This window comes from Lottia gigantea (assembly GCF_000327385.1).
Source record: "Lottia gigantea unplaced genomic scaffold LOTGIsca_37, whole genome shotgun sequence".
Lineage (NCBI taxonomy): Eukaryota > Metazoa > Mollusca > Gastropoda > Lottiidae > Lottia > Lottia gigantea.
The window spans coordinates 1,766,823-1,784,748 of NW_008709259.1; the positions used below are offsets into that span (position 1 = coordinate 1,766,823).

At 29.7% G+C, this 17,926-nt stretch overlaps 1 protein-coding gene across 1 annotated transcript; it reads left to right on the forward strand.

Annotated features, from left to right (window-relative positions):
- Positions 1–44: 44 nt before the first annotated feature.
- On the forward strand, positions 45–16,551 carry LOTGIDRAFT_233304 (hypothetical protein; the record flags this gene model as incomplete). Its single annotated transcript, XM_009059093.1, has 24 exons — positions 45–72; positions 1,049–1,241; positions 1,953–2,077; positions 2,479–2,631; positions 2,698–2,772; positions 2,856–2,927; positions 3,008–3,079; positions 3,322–3,396; positions 3,480–3,554; positions 3,635–3,709; positions 3,869–3,940; positions 4,024–4,122; positions 4,184–4,258; positions 4,418–4,492; positions 4,725–4,799; positions 4,880–4,954; positions 5,190–5,308; positions 5,817–5,968; positions 6,602–6,674; positions 7,162–7,273; positions 8,157–8,281; positions 9,075–9,150; positions 15,707–15,822; positions 16,423–16,551. Exons 2-24 carry the CDS (start codon positions 1,111–1,113, stop codon positions 16,549–16,551), a joined length of 2,226 nt encoding a protein of 741 aa, XP_009057341.1. The 5' UTR covers positions 45–72; positions 1,049–1,110.
- Between the last annotated feature and the right edge of the window lie 1,375 nt (positions 16,552–17,926).

Sequence of the window (17,926 nt, forward strand, 5' to 3'; positions counted from 1 at the left end):
TTCAAGCTCTTCAACGAAAAGGGGTATTATGTGCTCCATGGCGTCGTTAGCAACTTTCGTTTTTTCGCAGAGGTATCTGCTTTCTTCAATATAATTGATATCATTCTTGCTTTTAAAAATATTCCAAATACCTCAGTGCATTGTTCTAACAATACAGCAATATGCATTATTATCACTACCCTCATTAGATTAGGCAATTACAGTTATCCTTAATTTATCATTGCATAACCACTATTCTAGTAGTAGCCTACTAGTGGAGGTATATGACAAGTTTTATTTCAAAACTAGTGAAATTAGTGGCTAGTGACATTCTGGCATGCATGTAGTACTATCTTATATTACATAAAGCAATGCCATATTAATGATATTTATGTCATTTTGGGGGTTTGATTTGAGTCTTGAAAAAATGTAAATAGTCTTCAGAAGTACTAGAAATGTACGAAAAATGGCATAATTCCATCAAAAACTAATCTCAAACTAAGAATTTTTACCCACAATTTCTATCTTCGTCTTTTCTATAAATCCCAGAGTTTATTAAAATGACGAGTCGCGAATTATTCTGGTCACACATGGATTCGTTGGCTCAAAATTCGACATTGAGCAGTATACACTATTACTGATTGGCTTAGCTAAAAAATTCCAGTTTTTGAGACTAAAGTATGATTGGTAATAATGAAAGGCACATCTATCCCTTTAAGTATATGAGCTAAAATTTCCAATCAATCAGTTTATAGCATGAAGTTTGTACTCTGTTATGTAAGGTGTTATTTACTACTACAGAAATTCTATCATGTTGAAACTATCCTATTAATAAGAGCAAGTTTTTGAACAATGATAAAGATATGAGATATTAATGTCAACCAGGCTATATAATTTTGGGTACTTAGTTTATGGTATTGAAACTTCGACTTTTTTGATTCAATTAAGTAATTTCAAAGCAAATCTGGGCTTAATTGTAATTTGTCTAAAAGTCTAAGAAATATAGAGCCTTTGGTTCTGCAGATTCTGATGAGAAATTTATGAGTTTTTTGTTTTATTTTTCTTTTAGGTCCATTCCAAAATGTCTATTGATCTAGAGCCACAGTGATGATGGTGATGTTATAGTTCACAATGGATTTTACTAGCATACTACCAAATGAAACAACTGAGAAGATTTTAAGTTATTTAAGTCCAGTTGACTTGGCATCTTTCAGTGAAACTTGTCTCAACTGGAGAGAAATATCTAATGTTAATGTCTTATGGTAAGATCACTAAATTTTTCCACCATTGTGGTCTAATCTCCATTGAAGAGTTTGTCTTAACCATTGGTTGAGAAGGCTTCTTTTGATTTTCATGGTAATGGTAATATCGTTCAAACAAGAAACAAGCAGGTTTTTGCATTATGTTAAAGGGGAATTCTCCTTTTTTTCATTATCAAAAACTATTAATATTTATGTATCTTCTTGATCAAACTTAATTCATTTTAAAAGGGTTGATTAAAAACGGAGTGTACTAATTTTTTATTTTACTCAAATTAGTTTTCTAACAGCTTCCAAAAAGCATAACAAACTTAAGAACCTTACGTAATGTCTTTAAATATTTTTGGCGTTAAAAGTTAATGGCTGGATTTTGATTGGATAAACTTTCAGATTATGTTAAAGGGCACATTTATCTAGATCAGTGTATAGTTTTCACAAATTTGAGCAAAAATTTTTTCGACCTACAAAAAAAGCAGAATGTCCCTTTAAAGGTTTTAAGACATTCTAAAATCTAAAAATGTAAAGAGTTGGCATGGTTTTTCTGTTAACATAAGATTTAGAGCTGCATCTTTGTGAAATTTCTCATTTACCAACATTAGGCCTTAGCCTTTAAAACTATTGACCTACTGACAAATTATGTTAATTTACCTGAGCTATTTTAGAATTCATACTTGGAATTGTGTATCTTAAAGTGTATCATGTATCTACTTTAAGGATACATCATTGTATGTGTCGTGGATGGTTGAAATATGGTGTAGATTTTGATATAGTCAGAGAAGAACCATTATACCCTAACTCAACTAATATCTCTGGAAACTCTCCAGTGTTTATATTGGAAGGTAAAAATTGTAATAAATTTCAATGTGCACAATGCATTCTGCAAAATTGCAGCATTTAACACTAATAGATGTAATATGTCAAAATCAATGAAAAAATATTTAAAGATGGGTTTCCTTATTTTTTAGTGTCAAATTAAGCAAACCATTTGATTAATTGGTGTTTCTTATGAATTATCATGTATTCTTAATTTTGTTCTTGTTGCATATAATTAAGAGTTTTAACCAATCATAAATCACAAATTCTATTGCCATGATTAATAAGTTTAGACAAACATAAATTCTGAAAGTGATCTTTACTGGTAATGCAAGACTTTCGACGATCATATCCAGGTACATGTAAATGACTGGTCAATTAAAAATCTCGGTCTTCTCTAATTTAGATCTCCGAATACTCTTTTCAGTACAAAAGAATACCAGACTGACGCCAATATGTAAATGGAAGAATACTTTTATTAGAGTGAAACATTTGAATAATAATTGGGCTAAAGGAAGATATACAGTTGCTCCTATATTACGAGGGCATAGAGAAAAAGTTACGGCTTTAGACAGCAATGGTAAGTATAAGATGATAAAATATTAAAGATATGAGATATAAAATCATGTTTTTGTATATTTTGTAGGTAAAATAATAGCTAGTAGTAGTAATGATAAGATATTAAAGATATGGGATATAAAATCATGTTGTTGTATATTTTGTAGGTAAAATAATAGCTAGTAGTAGTAATGATAAGATATTAAAGATATGGGATATAAAATCATGTTGTTGTATATTTTGTAGGTAAAATAATAGCTAGTAGTAGTAATGATAAGATATTAAAGATATGGGATATAAAATCATGTTGTATATTTTGTAGGTAAAATAATAGCTAGTAGTAGTAATGATAAGATATTAAAGATATGGGATATAAAATCATGTTGTGTATTTTGTAGGTAAAATAATAGCTAGTGGTAGTAATGATAAGATATTAAAGATATGGGATATAAAATCATGTTGTGTATTTTGTAGGTAAAATAATAGCTTGTGGTAGTGATGATAAGATATAAAAGATATGAGATATAAAATCATGTTGTATATTTTGTAGGTAAAATAATAGCTAGTAGTAGTGATGATGATAAGATATTAAAGATACAAGATATGGAAATCATGTTGTTGTATATATTGTAGGTGAAATAATAGCTAGTGGTAGTGATGATAATATATTAAAGATATGAGATATAAAATCATGTTGTTGTATATATTGTAGGTGAAATAATAGCTAGTGGTAGTGATGATAAGATATTAAAGATATCAGATATAAAATCATGTTGTTGTGTTTTTTGTAGGTAAAATAATAGCTAGTGGTAGTGATGATAAGATATTAAAGATATGGGATATAAAATCATGTTGTTGTATATATTGTAGGTGAAATAATAGCTAGTAGTAGTGATGATAAGATATTAAAGATATGGGATATAAAATCATGTTGTTGTATATTTTGTAGGTGAAATAATAGCTAGTGGTAGTAATGATAAGATATTAAAGATATGGGATATAAAATCATGTTGTGTATTTTGTAGGTAAAATAATAGCTAGTGGTAGTGATGATAAGATATTAAAGATATGGGATATAAAATCATGTTGTTGTATATATTGTAGGTAAAATAATAGCTAGTGGTAGTGATGATAAAATATTAAAGATATGAGATATAAAATCATGTTGTTGTATATATTGTAGGTGAAATAATAGCTAGTGGTAGTAATGATAAGATATTAAAGATATGGGATATAAAATCATGTTGTGTATTTTGTAGGTAAAATAATAGCTAGTAGTAGTAATGATAAGATTTTAAAGATATGGGATATAAAATCATGTTGTGTATTTTGTAGGTAAAATAATAGCTAGTAGTAGTAATGATAAGATTTTAAAGATATGAGATATAAAATCATGTTGTTGTATATATTGTAGGTAAAATAATAGCTAGTGGTAGTGATGATAAGATATTAAAGATATGGGATATAAAATCATGTTGTTGTATATATATTGTAGGTGAAATAATAGCTAGTGGTAGTGATGATAAGATATTAAAGATATCAGATATAAAATCATGTTGTTGTGTATTTTGTAGGTAAAATAATAGCTAGTGGTAGTGATGATAAAATATTAAAGATATGGGATATAAAATCATGTTGTTGTGTATTTTGTAGGTAAAATAATAGCTAGTGGTAGTGATGATAAAATATTAAAGATATGAGATATAAAATCATGTTGTTGTATATATTGTAGGTGAAATAATAGCTAGTGGTAGTAATGATAAGATATTAAAGATATGGGATATAAAATCATGTTGTGTATTTTGTAGGTAAAATAATAGCTAGTGGTAGAGATGATAAGATATTAAAGATATGGGATATAAAATCATGTTGTTGTATATATTGTAGGTGAAATAATAGCTAGTGGTAGTGATGATAAGATATTAAAGATATGAGATATAAAATCATGTTGTATATATTGTAGGTGAAATAATAGCTAGTGGTAGTGATGATAAGATATTAAAGATATGGGATATAAAATCATGTTGTGTATTTTGTAGTTAAAATAATAGCTTGTGGTAGTGATGATAAGATATTAAAGATATGAGATATAAAATCATGTTGTTTATTTTGTAGGTAAAATAATAGCTAGTGGTAGTGATGATAAGATATTAAAGATATGGGATATAAAATCATGTTGTTGTGTATTTTGTAGGTAAAATAATAGCTTGTGGTAGTGATGATAAGATATTAAAGATATGAGATATAAAATCATGTTGTTTATTTTGTAGGTAAAATGATAGCTAGTGGTAGTGATGATAAGATATTAAAGATATGGGATATAAAATCATGTTGTTGTATATTTTGTAGGTAAAATAATAGCTTGTGGTAGTGATGATAAGATATTAAAGATATGAGATATAAAATCATGTTGTGTATTTTGTAGGTAAAATAATAGCTTGTGGTAGAGATGATAAGATATTAAAGATATGAGATATAAAATCATGTTGTATATATTGTAGGTGAAATAATAGCTAGTGGTAGTGATGATAAGATATTAAAGATATCAGATATGAAATCATGTTGTTGTATATTTTGTAGGTAAAATAATAGCTAGTGGTAGTGATGATAAGATATTAAAGATATGGGATATGAAATCATGCAGATGTTTACATACTATAGATGTACATTCTGATACAATAACTTGTGTTAAATTAAAGGTAAGCTCATCTCTATGTGGACGTTCATTGTTGGCACCCATATCAGCCTACATTTCTTCATAAACGTTCTAGAACCTAAAAAGTTTTAACCTATTTGGATTAAATTTGAAATTGGTAGACATACAGCTAAAATGCAAGTCGTCTGTCCAGATTTATCTGTGTTTGTATTTTAAAATGATGTCTCGTCTTTTCTTGAGAAAGTAGAAAAGACATAGAAATAGGAAGTGAAATTCCTATGTTATTTTCATACATTTCAAGTACTTCTGATGCATATTAACGTATATACCCAAATCAACCCTTGAAAATGGCAAATCTATCATTTTTAACTCTGAGATATTAACCTGTTTGATTTTGATAATCGATAATGTCATAGCTCTTTGGTTTTTTTTCCAATTTTAAAAATAATAGTTATCAAGACATTTGTTCAATGGAGAAAAATATTAAAATATGTCACAATAAAATACAAAAATAATGTGATATTTTAAACACATATTTGATTTTAATTTAGGATCGTCTGGTAGTGACATCATGTGCTGATGGAAGTATACATATATTTGATAGTCTAACTGGTAAAGAATGTTTAAGTTTCCGAGGTCATGCTGGTAGTGTGGATCACATCACTCTGTTAAATGAGTTTATTATCAGTGCTGGTTCTGATAGGTTAGTTAATAGTAAATTCTCTCCCTTTAATCAATATGCTCTTGAATACTTGGGTTAAAAATTAAAATGATATACTATACTGATTAACCTGTAAAAAAATTATATGAACAGAGATTTACACTCTACTTATCAGGCTAAATAAGACAGGTATGTGTGCTATGAGGTAAATTTTTCAGTGCAGCTGTATAAGCCTACTTATTTATCAATTGTTGAAGGATCTTTGATATGCACTGCCTGTAGTACAACGGGCCACTGGTTTTTGTCTCATCCAAACGACTGGATGTGCCACCCCCTCTAATCTGCATGACTGACAGGAGGAAATCGAGTTGAAAAGTCCTAAAGTATTATCTTTCCTTATGAAGATTAGTGACTATTATCACTATTTGGATGCTGATATTCATGTTAACAAAAAAAAAACCCATTTAAATGATTGACCAAGAAATGTTTAAAGACTGCGATTTTATTAATAGTTGGTTGTCTCCCCTTAATTAAAATTGCTTCTATTAATTATTGTGGTTGTTCTAGCAAATGAAATAACAGCTATTTCTCCTTTTATACTCGTAAAGTAGGACAATATTCAATAGTTGTGTTCATTACCATTTGAAGTTGTTATTATGTATTTTTTTGTTGTAGATCCCTTCGTGTATGGTCTGTGCTGGATAGAAAATTGAAATGTACAATTTATGGTCACTCTGATGATATTGAAGTAAGAACTGATTTATTAATCTCTTTCTGAAGACAGAAAGAAACAACTTTATTTGGATAACAACTTAGGTTCACAGTTAAGGATCCTTTCTACCAGCTGGTCCGTGGCCAAACCTCTTGGCATTTACTCTTTCCGGGATTTTCCGTACCCATTTACATCTGGATCCACTGGAATTATGAGTGAAGATGACTTATTCAAGGTCATTGGACTTTCACACGCTGATCAAGATCGGAACCCACACCCACATGTAAAGAACCAATGCTCTAACCGACTGTGCTATAGACCTCACAAAGATTTCAAAATAATATGCAGTTTATGTAATCTATTTTTTTCAGATTTTTAGTAGATTTTTTAATATAAATAAGGCCCGATCAAATGAAATTGAATTTGACCCTTATAATACTGTGCAATAATTTATTTTTGTGGGCACCAACTTTGAAAATTTGAAACCATAATCAGCAATTTACTGTCATTTTAATTTTTCCAGTGCCTGTATAGCAATGATAATATGGTAATCTCAGGATCCTGGGATAACACTTTAATATTATGGGATATATATAATGGTGTGATGAAATTACGTTATGAGGGACATACTGAAGGTAAGCCATTATTAACAGTTCAGTTGTCTAAAAGCACAAAACTTATTTACAATTAATGGTTAACTGTGAGTCGTGAAATTTTTTGAAGTAGTAATAGTGCTTATTGAATGATATTATATATGGTCTTAATGCCACCATAGAACTATGTAGACTGAAACATCTGCCTTTATTCCAGCCTCTGATAGCTATTTTGAAAGTTGTCGCTGGTGTAGAGACAGAAAAACTAGGCCTTGTTTTACAGGGATTTTCTGGACTTACCAGAGTCTGGAATAGAAGCAGATGTTTCGGAATAAGCATTTTGTTCCACCATATTAAGAAACCAACTGCTTTTACTATTGTAAGATGCAATACAGTGAATAGGATGAGTTCTTTTCAGCTATAACCCCTTCAACATTTCAAAATTTATCTGTTCTCAGAACGGTTCTCAGAATGGAACGGATGAATTTTTTTGTAATGTAAATGGTGGAGCGTTCTGGTGCACCAAGGTGAGGTACTCTCAGAATTGTTCTCAGAAGGGACTCGATAAATTAGTGTAATTTTAACCGTAACCATTCTTAGAACACTTTTCTGTGCATTCCTCAGAAGCGACCTTCACCTTTTCCCGCGGAATATTGTCATTATTTAGTGAAATTGTTAATTACATCCAAGTGAATTTTAACTTCTTCAAGAAGAGTTCCACAGATAACCGTGTCGAGAACGCTTATCATTTACTCTACAACTGTAGAACCATTCTCAGACCACTTGAGTTTACTGTAATGTAATTGGGCACATTTTATCGGGGCCTGGTCCGGACGGAGAATGGAACGCAACGCTTTATAGCAGCTTGGTGTAAACTGGGCTAAAGCAAAATTATTACATGTACATAAATAATAAATGGTTTCAGTTGTAACATGTTGTCAGTTCGATAGAAAGAAGATAATTAGTGGTAGTGCTGATAGTGAAATAAGAATCTGGAACACTAACTCTGGCAAGTGTCAACATATATTATCTGGACACACTGGAGAAATTGTAAGTGTTTTTATGCTACTGGCAATCTGACATAGAATTCACATAATATTTTGAGTGGAATATGAAATTAATGTTTGTTTATTTGCTTATTCTTTTGCCTTTTTCACTTATTCTAGATCTGACAACATCCTACATCAGTTCTCATCAATATTCATTGAAAATTATCTATTTTTAAATTTGGCCTCAAAATTCCCAAGTAACACTGTTACTGAACAGAGCATTTCATTGGTTTAGGATTTGAACCTTTCATGTAAAAATTTTAGATCAAAGTATGATTGAAGTAAAGCACAAAAAATAACGAAGAAAAATATTTAGAGTTATGTTTTAGGAAAATGAAAATAATTTTAAATGGATAGTTCCAGCGCCATTTTTGGGGGGGTGATTTGAATCTTGAAAATATGTAAATAGTACTACAAATGTACGAAAATCTCATAATTCCTTCAAAAATATCTCAAACTAAGAAATTTACTCGCTATTTCTATATATTTTATTTCTATATATCGCAGAGTATTTTAAATTGATGAGTCGTCATTTTTACATTCAATTGCGGATTATTCTGGACAAACATGGATTTAAAGGCTCAAATTTCGACTGTGACCTGTGAACCGTATTACTGATTCGCTGGCTTAGATAAAATATTCCCATTTCTGATACTAAAGTATGATTGGTCAAAAAGAATGGTGCATCTGTCCCTTTAAGACAGCTTAGAATATACAGCTATATGATGGTTTCCATTCAAAATACTTTCATTTCAAATATTCTTCATGATTCTGGATAAATTGCATTTTTTCAGTATTGTGTAGTATATAATCAGTCTGTAATAGCATCAGGATCATCTGATAGTACCGTCAGAGTCTGGTACCATACTGGTAAGTTAGTAACTTCTATTTTCTCAATCAGAGAGTAAGACACATGCTGTCTAGCTGGAATATCCAGTGCTAGATTATTGTAAATAAACGTGCTACTAGCTTTGCACATTAACGATCTGTTTGGATGTTTGGAGTTGAAGAATGTGGTTATACCACAGTCATGGTAGAATTTCCCTCATTGAACAATGCACGATCTGCCTCTTCAGTAGCCATTAAAGGGATTGTAAAAAGGTTTTCTAAATTTTTTATGTGTATCGGGTACACTGATAGCATTAATTTGTACCATTCCAATTTCTTATCAAATGTCTGTGGTTCCTGCAATTCCACATAATAAATTTAGAAAACCTCTTTACAATCCATTTTAAGTACATGCATTAGTCAAAATATCAGGATTGTCACCAAACTGATTTAATGGTCGTACAACTGTCTGAGCTAAGATTCCAAATCCATAGGCGGTACTCTACTATAGGCCATTAGAGTGTTCTTTAGAAGCAAAAAACCTACATAAATCATACATTGAACTTACTTAAGAATGAAGAGGGGTAGAATTCTGAGTACAACTTATTTTACTGTGAAGCTGGGAGGGGCAAATCCCCACTGAAAAGATGTTTTGATTTAGGGTTTAGATAGTTCATAAAACGATTGTACTTTTACTGAAGATGATTTGATTATAATGGTTCTTGCGGTAGATTAAATCAATTATTGTAAACAAAGACCAAAAAATATTTCAAGATTCAAATCTTTAATTAAATATAAGACAGATGTCAAGTTAGATCAAGTATATTAGATTATATTATTAAAGCTATGCAGTACTATAATCTTAGTGGTTTAAAGCTCAACATTTTATCAAAAAACAAAAGGTAAAACCGTTGTTACTTTAAGGCCTTTATGAAAGAGGCTCATATTGACCATTTCAAGAACTTAAATTTTATGTTCATTCTAAGACGTAGTATCACTTTAATAACTAGAGCACAGTATCCCTTTAACCAAAGTAACTAAGTTAAATTGAAATGACAAGAGATTTTGACAGTTGAAATTTCCATCTAACTTTTATCCCCTATTTTAAGTTTCTAATTCAATCAAATAACAGCATGTTAGTGTTAATGGAATTGACATGATTTTGACAACAACTGAGAGAGTTTGTCTGTAGATGGCAGATTGGCAGGAATGAAAATGATATCTTTAGATGTTACTGATATTGATTTTGTGTTTTGTCCAGTAAAATTATATCTTAGAGTTGATTTGAGTCTTCAATTTGACAGAAAAGCCATCATTTTAAAAATGGATTTCAGAATGGAAATCTGATTGAGTAGTTGGCAGTTTGGATTCTTTTTAACCTATTTTCTCCCTGGAGCAGATTTACTTGTAATATGCATCTAGTCGTTCAAATAGGACAATAAACTGAGGTCCTGTATGCAACAGGATAGTGCTGGGTATCGTCAATCATGCCACGATATGATTGTATTGCGATACAAGGTTAAGGATACGATACATTATCATGATATGGTGTAATGGAAAATATTTTTACATTTTATCTTCAAAGTTTCTATATTTATTGATTTATAACTTTATAACTGATGTTTGGTAATATAGTTGATAGAAGTGGTTAGCATCCACTGTCTTATAAATAGGTTACAGTGAAATGATGATCCACACTAATGATCCATAGACAGATGAAAATTTAAAAATTTGGTGACAACAAACAAAGATAAGAACAATATCACAATACTAAACCACATAGGGCATTAAACCACACAAAAAAAACTCTAAAACAATAAAGAAATAATACGTTAATGCTGCTGTCCTGGCAAAATTTCCCTCATTGCACACTGCATGGCATTGTCTGTCCTCATTATTCCAAACAGGAAAAGTTGGACGTAAAACTCCATTTCATGAAATTTCATATATAAGCTTCTCAAAAGTAAAGCAACTTTAAACAAAAACTGTCCCCATGTTAAATGATTTTTAGCAAAATATCTTCTTTTAATGCAGTGTTTTAAAAAACAAATCTAATTCGTTGTAATGAATGAATTCAAGTGAACTACTTGGCCTCCTGCACTATGAAATCATATAATTGGCAGGCAGAACTTTTAAAGTCTGAAAGCATTGCATGTTGTACATTAGATTGAAATCCTGCGAGACAGTGGAACTAAAATATTCCTGATTACATCTTAAAATGCATTAAGACTGTAGAAAGTCAGACAGTTGGTGTGTTAATGAAAATTGCCCACTTGAGTTAATAACAGATCGGTGGAGAAGAAGGACGAAAGATATTTCCTCTTATTATCGTCAAACTCTATTCCTGGTAGCATTTGTAATACATGTCAATTGGGAGTTTGGAAATCTTCTGTCTGTAAGATAGAAATACTGCCAGAATCTGAGACCCAACATGAATGAATTTTACTGAAGAATAAAACTTGAGTAAGAATAAAAATGAAATTTAACACTTAATGAAATGAAATTTGAAACTTAATGAAATGAAATTTGAAACTTAATGAAATGAAATTTGAAACTTAATGAAATGGAATTTGAAACTTAATGAAATGAAATATGAAACTTAATGAAATGAAATTGGAAACTTAATGAAATGAAATTTGATACTTTTAATGAAATGAAATTTGACACTTAAAGAAATGAAATTTGAAACTTAATGAAATGAAATTTGAAACTTAAAGAAATGAAATTTGAAACTTAATGAAATGAAATTTGAAACTTAATGAAATGAAATTGGAAACTTAATGAAATGAAATTTGAAACTTAACGAAATGAAATTTGACACTTAACGAAATGAAATTTGACACTTAATGAAATGAAATTTGAAACTTAAAGAAATGAAATTTGAAACTTAACGAAATGAAATTTGAAACTTAACGAAATGAAATTTGACGCTTAAAGAAATGAAATTTGAAACTTAATGAAATGAAATTTGAAACTTAATGAAATGAAATTGGAAACTTAATGAAATTAAATTTGAAGCTTAATGAAATGAAATTTGAAACTTAACGAAATGAAATTTGACACTTAATGAAATGAAATTGGAAACTTAATGAAATGAAATTTGAAACTTAATGAAATTAAATTTGAAAGTTAATGAAATGAAATTGGAAATAAATTATGAGATATCAAAGAATAGCTTGAATAGAAAGACAAAATCAAGTTTGCAATAAAATGAAAAAGGTGTGAAATTTTCCGTTACAAAAATTATTTTCATATTTTAGCTATCTAATAACCTTGGAGGATGCAATTAAAATCAGGTTTTTTGGAATCATTATTTTCTAATCATGGACATGGAATAGAGATCAAGGCAAAGTAGTTGAATCAAGGAAACTATCATCTCAGTAAGAGTGTATTAGAAATGTCCCTGTGGTAAAGTGTCACTATAATCAGATGTAAATTTAACTTTCTACTCTTCAAGTTCCCCTAATTAATGATGTCACACATATTTTGACATTGTCTGTCTAAAAGGCTACTTGTCTAAGCACTGGACCATATCGTGCTTTTTCTCCGTTCGCCAACATTTAATTTTCTCGAGTGCTGTTTCATTGTCGAACTTGCCCGTCTGGTTATCAGCAAAATTTGTGGGTCATCAAACTTTTCATTATTAGTAGCATTCTGATGTGCAATCATTGGAAAAAAGGTCAAAGTTGTCTATTTTCAATCTCACTTCATTGCTTTTTATGAAATTGTAATTTTCTGATACGATGTTTTGATGGTTTTATTTGGTCCGTCTTTCATCAATTTATTATTCTGAAGTTTTAGGCTTCTGGGAAAATTATTCATGCGATACAGATATTACGTCAATTTTGATTTGATGTTAATCTTTTAATACTTGTTTTAAGGCCGAAATAATTACTCCATATAATTAAGGATTTGCCGTCTGTGAATTACGTTGCTATATTTTAAATTGCAGTTTGTTCTCATATTTGGCAGTTTTTTTGTGTCTTGATACTTTGGTTGCATAAATGTTGAGAAATTTGAATAAGATCTCTTTTTTTTGGAATTTGTAATGTTTTTTCTAATTGTCTTAGCTCAGTATAACTACTTGAGATGTTACATATTTCTTTGAATAGAAACATTTGTAAAATATATTTGTGAAAATTTAGTCCTTTTGATATGATTTTTGAAAGGTTTTTGAAGAACAAGATTTTAAAAGGATAATTTTAAAGGATATAATTTGTAAAAGATAAGGTTTTTAAATTGTAAAAAGTTTTAAAGGGTTAATATTTTCAAAGGGTAAGATTTGTAAAAGATTTTGAAAGTTATCACTTTCAAGGATTTTTAAAGGATATGGTTTTTAAATGTTAGTATTTTCAAAGGATACGATTTTGAAAGGATATGGTTTAAAGTGTGATTACAAGGTTTTTACGGTTTAAGTTATTAAAGGATTATATTTAAAAAATAAGTTTTTTAAGGATAAAATTTTTGAAAAAATTAGCTTTTGAATGGTTAAGGTTTTAAAAGGTTTAGGGTAACCAGTGACTCAGAAAGATGCTTGCTTGCTTACCTAGAGGTCAATGTTCAACTAGTACAACTGGGGACTTTGAAGGAATATTCTGCTATTTGTAAAACATTTTCAGTATCAAAAACATCGTAAATTATACCTGAAAATATTTCTAAAGTCTGCTATTTATATCTATGTATCTTCTGTCAAACTGAATTTGTTTTAAAAGGGTTGATTAAAAACAAAGAGTACTTTATAATGGCTCGATGTTATTAGTTGAAACCTTTAGAAAACGTAGGAGACATATTTCTCTAGAATTAGGCGTTTATTTTACTCAAATCCGCACAGTAGTTTTCTAACAGCTTCTAAAAAGAATAACGAACTTAATATCTTTAAGTAATGTTTTTTAATGATTTTGGCCTTTAAAGATTAACGGCTGCATTTTTAAAAGTTATATTAAAGGGCACATTTCTCTAGATTTTGGTGTATAGTTTACACAAATTTATGCAAAAAAAAAAATTGACATAGAAAAAAAGCAGAATGTCCCTTTAATGCTGCTTGTGAGTCTTTAACACAATAAAATTAATTACTTTTTATTGTCATTACCATAAATAAACAATTTGTTGATTACTATCCAATCAATGGCCAATTTCTTAAGTAATTTTTTTTTTTATCAATTATTTGATTGTTATTGATTTTCATTATGTTTTCATACTAAAATTGGATGTTGATTTTGACAGTTGTTCCTCAAAAAATGTATTTCATCAATAATGCTGACAATTGCTTTCATGAAGATTTCTCAAGTGGCTTTGAGTCAGTCAGATGAATCTATCCTTTCATTTAGCAGACTGATCTGACAATTCTGTCTAGTTCTTTATGTGTGCGTCTTCCGTTCTGGTAGAGCTCAATGCCGGCTATCTATTTCACATTTTATATTATGATGTATAATATAAGAATGAGAATGAGAATGAGAATAGTAAGCTAGAAAGTTATTGCCTCCCAGACAGCATCTTCACAATGTCAAGATAGGTTGGTTGGTAGATGACTTCATACTTATACCTTGACTGTTTACAGCTTTTCTTTTGAGGACTCTGATTGGCTGTATTCATCGGCCTACTTTCCAATCAAAGTGCTGCATTTCGGATTACAAGAAAGGTAGCTATTGCAATCAAGGTATGAAGTTCAGTAATGTGAAGATGCCCAGACAGTAACCAGTTTAAACTAGCACAGTACTCTCTTGTTAAATTATAAGCGAATCAGACATCAAAATTCAATTCTGAAAAGTGATCTGGATGGCTGAAATTAAACTCTTATCAACTGGTGAAGCAAATTTTTAGATGTCTATATCCTCTTTACAGATCAAATTTAAAGAACTATCTAAACAGGAACCTTCGAAAAAAAAAAAAAAAAAATTCCAAATGGCATTCATTTATGAAGATCAACTAGTTAAGGGTAGTTATTTCAAGAGATGTTGAATTAAGACTATAATTATAGATAAGATTCTGCTGGTTAATGGTAATAAATATGTCTATGTCAAAGATAATATAAGAATTATTTTCCTCTTTCAAGATAATAATTAGAGAAGGTTAACGAGATAGACTTTATAATTGCATGTCTAAGAGGGTTGGAATTTTTTTTTTTTTTTTTTTTTCAGTCATATTTAAATGTTACCATGTGTATTTCTACATTACAACTTGTACATACTTCTGAAAGTCATTGCCAAACATATTCATATAAATTCATGCATTTTTAGGCCTGAAGCATTGTTATATACAAAACATTTGCAAGCAAATAATTTATCTTTGGATTCTTGGAAAAATCCCAAAATGAAATCTTTATAGAGTTGTCACCAACTTGTTAAATTTTATAAACAGGACCAGTATGCAAATAGGGAATTTGAGGAATAAAAAATTCTAAAAAAAGGGATTTTGCTGTAAAATTTAAAATATGAATATGATGTCTACAAAAAAGATGGTTACCGTTTGAAGTCTATTCCAACCCTTCAATCCCCATCCCCCAATTTGTTTGGTTTTTTTTGCTCCATTGAAAAAAGCCCCTATATATGGCCCTGAAAGATATGAACATTTGCAATAGATTGAAAATATATTTTTGTAGGTGAATGTAGACATGTATTAAATCAACATATTGGAATAGTTCGATGTTTATATATTAACAATGATAGATTAGTTAGTGGTGGTGATCAGAAAAAAATTGTTGTCTGGAATTACAAGGTCAGTTTGAGAATCCATATTCTAAAGATCTGGAGATCTGTAAAATAAAAAATAAAACAATTTCTTCCATTAAGCATTTGAGTTGTCAGACATGGACAGAGCAAGTTTCCAAAAAAGTAAAATTAGCAACATACGAGCTAGATGCTACAATTACTCCCATTAAACATTTTGAATTCTGAACAAGTCAAGAGCACTGGTCCAACAAAGTGTTGGAAAATCAAAAAGCCGTATAGCTCCATCAAATTTGAGAAGTTCACAATTTTCTTACAAATAATTCAATACATGTTCAGTGAATACAATGGTCTTGACAGAAAACAATCAATTGTAATCAGTGAATAAGAACGGCTAATTACTAATTAGGAATCAGTTACAATTGTTCCTTAATTAGAACGATCAATCTCAAGATCTGGCCAAGAGCTTCCAGGACAAATCTCAATACAGAATACAAAAGAACCATTGATATAGCAAAAGGATCCTTCATACCAACTGACCTTTGGTCCTTTCCAAATTACCATCATTCATTTAAGGCTTGATTTGACAAAATAAATTTTATGCAGTGTTGTTCATTAAAAATCCATAATAATATTTTGTTTTTTGCAGAAAGGTGAATTATTAAATGTAGTCCACAGACATCCAACATTATTACATCTAATGTGGGTCAGTGATACGAAACTTATAACAGCTTCTCCAGAACGACCTGGTACTATTACTATATTAAGTTATTGGTGATTTCAAGCTAGTGATTTAAGACTTGAAAACAACTGGCACTATTACTATATGACGATTTATGAAGTTTGTTGTATCAGCAGATGCAGATCAATCTCATGAATCAATTTTAATTGTAGACAAACTGATTGTCAGGTTTTCATTTTGAAAAGAGTTATTGATAGTTTGTAGTGGAAAAAACTTACCAAATACTTTAGTGTTACCCATTTGTTGGTATTGATGATATTGAAGCTGTTATTGAATTATTTTGATTAAAATTAAAATAGGTATTTAATTAATTAGAAATGATATTGTCAGATATTTTTTTAATTAAGTAGAAATGATATTGTCAGATATTTTTTCATTAATTAGAAATGATATTGTCAGATATTTTTTTATTAATTGGAAATGATATTGTCAGATATTTTTTCATTAATTAGAAATGATATTGTCAGATATTTTTTGTTCATTAATTAGAAATGATATTGTCAGATATTTTTTTAATTAATTAGAAATGATATTGTCAGATATTTTTTTAATTAATTAGAAATGATATTGTCAGATATTTTTTTAATTTTTAAAATCTATTGTGATGAAATGTGCCTTTATGCATTTGTTATGTTGTGAATAAAATTTGTGATATTTTAATATTTAATGTTGACAAATTTTAAACTTTTACCAATAAAACTTATTTCCATTATTCTGTGTAGCAAGTCATTGGGTATTAAGGGTGAAAGCCGACTGACTATTGGAAGCACTGGCACAGGCATCAGAATTTTACCTTGAGAAGTATTGGAACCCACGGCACCTAATCGCCTAGCAGATGACAATCCAACTCTCTACCAACTGAGATTTTCTACTGCCACATCATTGGGGTGAAACACATTCTTGACAAGCCTGATTCTTCTATGATTCTTTCTAATTGTTTAACATGGTGAAGGTATTGTCTGTTGAACCCCCTTGGCAATTCCTTCGCACCTACTCAGCCCTCTTACCCAATGATTCAACTTTTAAGTAATCTGTTATAAAACTTTATCTAAAGTCATTTTTGATATTAGATCAATGAGGCCCAGAAATATGCTGAAATCATTATAATGGAATTATTTTATTTATGAAAGGTACCCCTGGAATCAAAAAAACAAACTTGCAAAAAAAGTTCTTTATTCAAAACTGTGCTTTAAAAAATGGTATAGTAATTGCAAGATAATTTGATTGACGTGTGTCTACAGACTTCTGTAATCTCCATGAATATAAACAGAAGGCAATGCAATATTCACCATATGTTTAAAACTACCAACAGAACTAAAACAATACATGTCAGATTCTATACAAATATACACACAATTTGGTTTTAATTTACTCCCGCTCTATTAACAGATTTTTGGGCTAAAAAAAAGTT